The sequence below is a fragment of the Genypterus blacodes genome, unplaced genomic scaffold, assembly GCF_046128005.1.
Source record: "Genypterus blacodes isolate CSIRO-AG114 ecotype Tasmania unplaced genomic scaffold, CSIRO-AGI_Gbla_v1 ptg000675l_1, whole genome shotgun sequence".
Lineage (NCBI taxonomy): Eukaryota > Metazoa > Chordata > Actinopteri > Ophidiiformes > Ophidiidae > Genypterus > Genypterus blacodes.
In genome coordinates, this window is record NW_027467368.1 from 5,001 (window position 1) to 10,000 (window position 5,000).

The 5,000-nt window shown below is 47.8% G+C and overlaps 1 protein-coding gene across 1 annotated transcript in view; it reads right to left on the reverse strand.

Annotated features, from left to right (window-relative positions):
• Positions 1-832: 832 nt before the first annotated feature.
• Positions 833-5,000, reverse strand: part of LOC142990705 (proprotein convertase subtilisin/kexin type 5-like) — a gene marked incomplete at its 5' end in the record, with an annotated part of 30,326 nt that continues 26,158 nt past the window's right edge. The window contains 2 exon segments of the mRNA XM_076140565.1: positions 833-2,899; positions 4,338-4,453. Coding sequence (XP_075996680.1) covers positions 2,784-2,899; positions 4,338-4,453 — 232 coding nt within the window.

Below are 5,000 nucleotides of genomic sequence, written 5' to 3' on the forward strand. Positions count from 1 at the left end.
GTGAGTGAATGTGTGTGTGTGTGTGTTTGTTTGTGTGTGTGTGAGTGAATGTGTGTGTGTGTGTGTGTGTGCGTGTATGAGTAAATGTGTGTGTGTGTGTTAGTAAATGTGTGTGTGTGTGTGTGTGAGTCAATGTGTGTGTGTGTGTGTGTGTGTGCGTGTATGAGTAAATGTGTGTGTGTGTGTGCATGTATGAGTAAATGTGTGTGTGTGTGTGTGTTAGTAAATGTGTGTGTGTGTGTGTGTGTGAGTCAATGTGTGTGTGTGTGTGTGTGTGCGCGTGTATGAGTCAATGTGTGTGTGTGTGTGCGTGTATGAGTAAATGTGTGTGTGAATGTGTGTGTGTGCATGTATGAGTAAATGTGTGTGTGTGTGTGTGTGTGTTAGTAAAAGTGTGTGTGTGTGTGAGTGAGTTCATGTGTGTGTTATGAGTGAATGTGTGTGTGTGCGCGTGTATGAGTAAATGTGTGTGTGAATGTGTGTGTGTGCGTGTATGAGTAAATGTGTGTGTGTGTGTGTGTGTGTTAGTAAATGTGTGTGTGTGTGTGTGTGTGTGTGTGTGTGAGTCAATATGTGTATGTGTGTGTGTGTGTGTGTGTGCGTGTATGAGTAAATGTGTGTGTGTGCATGTATGAGTAAGTGTGTGTGTGTGTGTGTGTGTGTTAGTAAATGTGTGTGTGTGTGTGAGTGAGTTCATGTGTGTGTTATGAGTGAATGTGTGTGTGTGTGTGTGTGTGTGTGTGTGTGTGTGTGCCTCCTACCACACAGTCTAAAGTCAGTCCCAGTCCTCTTGAACAGGATCAATAATAAGTGTTTGTTAAGCAGAACAGGGGATTCATCATCAATCTTTATTACAAATCATCAAGAACCAGAACCAGTCGACAGTACAACAATTCATCTAATACTGAAGTTGCTCAAGCTGCGGATGTAAATACCCACACAAATAGTATTTTAAACATTATTTAGCTGTTCTTTACTAGAAATCAGCACCACCAAAAAAAGAAAAAGAAGCATCTGTCTGAGGCGTCGGGACCCCGAGGGGCAGACGGAGCGAAGCCTGTCTGGGGCCGCGGCTCTCATCTAACAGCAGGGACACGATCCAAACACAGCCCGACGGCGGCTCACGTTCACTTAGAGTAATTAAAAGGTAGACGGGGGACGCCGATTGGCTTTGTTGAATTTTGTTTTTCCCATTTTTTATCAGTCAGGCTTTTATAACAAACTCCTGACAAAAGTGTGTTTGGATATTGGAATTGGGACCTAAAACCCACGGGTGGCGAGCGACGGCCCCTGCGGCACGGCGTCTGCCTGCCTGTCTGTCTGTCTGTCAGAGCCCTGTTCACCTGCAGATGAGACGCGTTAGGGACAGAAGAGTCTCTGTGCCCGTCATTGACCTCCATGTTGATCATACGTTTAGCCTTTATAATGGAATGATGCAGAGTAAATACTCCTAATATCCTAGTTTATCTGAGGACAGTAACATACAGGGATGCACCGGCACAGAGCTGTGTATCATCACGGCTCTGAGTGAGGCGAAGACGTCGTGTCAGAATTACAAAAAGTCCCTTTTTTTTCAAGATTTACACGAGAAATCAAAGCAACGCCGACTTTGTTTACAATAATTCTCATCCCTCTAACAAAGACGAATATAATAGTTCAGTAATGACGGAGCTTGGTATGTTTGGTGTCGGGGCTTTGCATCGTCAGTGCATCCCGGTACCACAGAGCCGCTAGAGCAGCTCCCCTCTGCACAGGACGCTCTGGGAGGAACCATTATTATCTACTGCTCGTGTTGTTCCTCTGGAATGAATCAATGCTGTCTGGGCTTACGTCAAGGGTTAATGGCCTTCCCTTACACACACACACTCACACACACCGCACCAGTAAAGACAAACGCACACACACACACACACACACACACACTCCTGTCAGAGGGCAGAGCTGTGCTTTTAAATAAAGGCAGACATGTAATGAGGTGATTCTGCTCTGTGATGAAGATGAAGTGAGACATAAAGGCTGGAACTTCAAGTGGTGGCAGATTTCTGTGTGAGTTTGTGTTTACGTGTGAGTGTGTGTGTGTGTGTATGTGTGTGTGTGCGCGTCTTCATGACCTGTGTGTTTATACCCGTGTGTGTGTGTGTGTGTGTGTGTGTGTGTGTGTGTGTGCGGCCCAGACAGACATGACTTTCACATTACTGAAGGAGCTGGTTGTATATTTACAGGCAGACACAGCAGAGCCTCCCGCTGCATGTTCAGCTTCCATCTGCTCTTTGTTAAAGGATGGAAAGAGGAGGAAGAGGAGCCAGAATCTAAATGCACACAGACGTAAAGAGAGCTTCACAGGCTGAGCGGCCGCTGCTCTGAGCTACGAGCCTAAACCGGCAACAACAGGAAGAAGGTTCAATCGTTTTGGCATCGATGCTTTGGTCACAAAATACCGACACTTGGATTTGTTTGTTTTTGTTTTCATTTGCTCGTTTGTTCATGAAGTAAGTCCCAGTCATGTGACACCCTGACCTGTGTGTGTGTGTGTGTGTGTGTGTGTGTGTGTGTGCGTGTGTGTGTGTGTGTGTGTGTGTGTCCCAGTACAGTAAAAAGGTAGGTTTGTTGTAGTCCTGTCATCGCACCTCGATGCAGTCCTTTAAAGAGGCACAGATTCTCTTATAAATTATGTGAATGAGTTGGCAGGGGGGTTAGAGGAGGAGGAGAGAAGGAGGGGTGCCCCCTGTGCCCCCACGTCCCCCCTCCCCACACACTCCCTTCACGCCCGGCGAGGACCCCCGTCAGCCCTTTTGCGAGCACGTTCTGCAGCACAGCTGCTGCAGCACTTTCCTCTGGCAAAGATTGTTCTTTTTAACGAGCACGCAGAAACTGCCTTCAGCCCAAGATTCTTCATTTGCTTTCCACAGAGCAGGAAGAAGAGATACAGGAGGAGAGAGGGAGGAGGAGGAGGAGGAGAGAGAGAGGGAGAGGGACACACACACACACACACACAGGTGGGTGAATGGCAGAGCGGCGTGTGATTGGTCAGGAGAGGATTCAGGTGACAGGCAGAGTTTTATGATCCAATCAGGTGAAGTTCATCGAGGTGGAAAGTGATTGTGGTCCAGTGGAGTGATTGGATCCATGTCAGGAGGAAGGGAACGACGAGAGAGAGAGAGAGACAAGGAGAGAGAGAGAGAGAGAACAAACAAACGTCACACAATTAGCAAAACGAATGATTTCAAAAATTCACAGATTTCTCATTTTGTATCTCAGAGATCTGAAAGTGGACCTTCAGTCCGTCTGTCACTCAAAGAAAGAGTTACCATGGTTACATTGTCTAGAGACGGACTGAAGGTGCACTTGAAACAAAGCTGTCATCATCATCATCGTCATCATCATCATGAGGAAGGTCACACATTTAAGAAATCACAGGCTGAGGGAGGAGCTCAGCTCAAAGTGAGCCATCAGGCCGCCAACAGAGTGTGTGTGAGCATGCAGAGAGTGTGTGTGAGCATGCAGAGAGTGTGTGTGAGCGTGCAGAGAGTGTGTGTGAGCATGCAGAGTGTGTGTGAGCATGCAGTGTGTGTGAGTATGCATTGTGTGTGAGCATGCAGTGTGTGTGAGCGTGCAGAGAGCAGGTAAAGACTCCTTCACTGAGGAGGAAGAAGCAGAGAGTCACAGAGACGGCAGTGAAAGATGGAAGTGAACATTTTGCTCCGTGTGCAGAAAACAAAGGAAACCACTTTAAAAATAAACTATATTATATATTTATACTGAAATAGAAACAGGCATGAGCATGAGTTAGTGTGTGTGTGTGTGTGTGTGTGTGTGTTAAACCCTAATAAGAGACTTGGTTAGTAAGCAGCAGCAGCTTGATGCTGTGACTCAGAGCCACAGGTGAGCAGCAGAGCCGCTCTCTGTTCAGTGGCTTTGACTCCTGCAGACTCAGTGTGCAGAGACTGAAACCGTGAGGCTTCAGGCTCTGTGATTAACCAGTACAGCTCTGATCAGCTGGAACACAGAAGTGCAGGGAAACACTTTGTGTTCTCGGCCTTTAACCCTTCAGCTCCTGGATCCATTATTTCTTCTTCTGTGGACTCGAGGCCCCGCTGTGCTTCAAGAGCCCGAGAAAGGAATAAGGACGGATCGGCAAACCCCTCCGAGAATTCAGTTTGTGCCCCGCCCTGCCTGAGGAGGGGGGGCGGGGTTTAGTTTATGAAACGGCCAATCACAGCGGCCCGAGCTCTTTGAGCCGTCTGGGCCTGTGTGAAGCACAGCGGGGCCTTCAGAACACGCGTGACAAACCAACACGTCAGGACAAACACGGAGACAGAAGAAAGCTGAGGACTCACCATCTTTGCAGATGGTGCTGACCACGCAGGCTCCTGCCTCCAGGTTGTAGCCACTGATGCAGCTGCTGCAGTTCCTCTCGCCAGGACCCGAACACTCGTAGCAGCTATGGTCGCACCTGTGAGTCACGCCGGGAGAGAGAGAGGGATCAGGAATCACACGCCCATCTACACACGGCAACACAGCTGAGGCCTTCAGAGATCCACCGCTTCTGTGTTGTACCAGTTTAAAATACAGAAACATCTAAATGCTCTCGTTCGCTTTGTTCACACTGAAGAGAGAGAGATCCATCATGTGGTGTGTAAGTGTGTAAGTGTGTAAGTGTGTAAGTGTGTAAGTGAAGCAGGGGAAGATGCTTCACTGTGAAGCAACAAGCATCAGTACTGAAGCATTCCTGTGGATTTCTTCTTCTCAACATGTGAGTGAAGCTAAATGACTCAATGCAGCTGGAATGGAGCAGAAAGTTTGTAGGAAGAAGACAACACAGTCGCCACATTCATCACCCAGAGAGCGTAAACAGGATAAAACATTTATTAGAAACGTCAGAAGATGAAGAAACGGTGGAAGGTCAGGAGCCGAGCGTTATCTTCCTGCCTGCTGTAATAAATACAGCAGGCTGGGAGAGGAGAGAGGAGAGAGGAGAGAGGAGAGAGGACAGAGGGAGG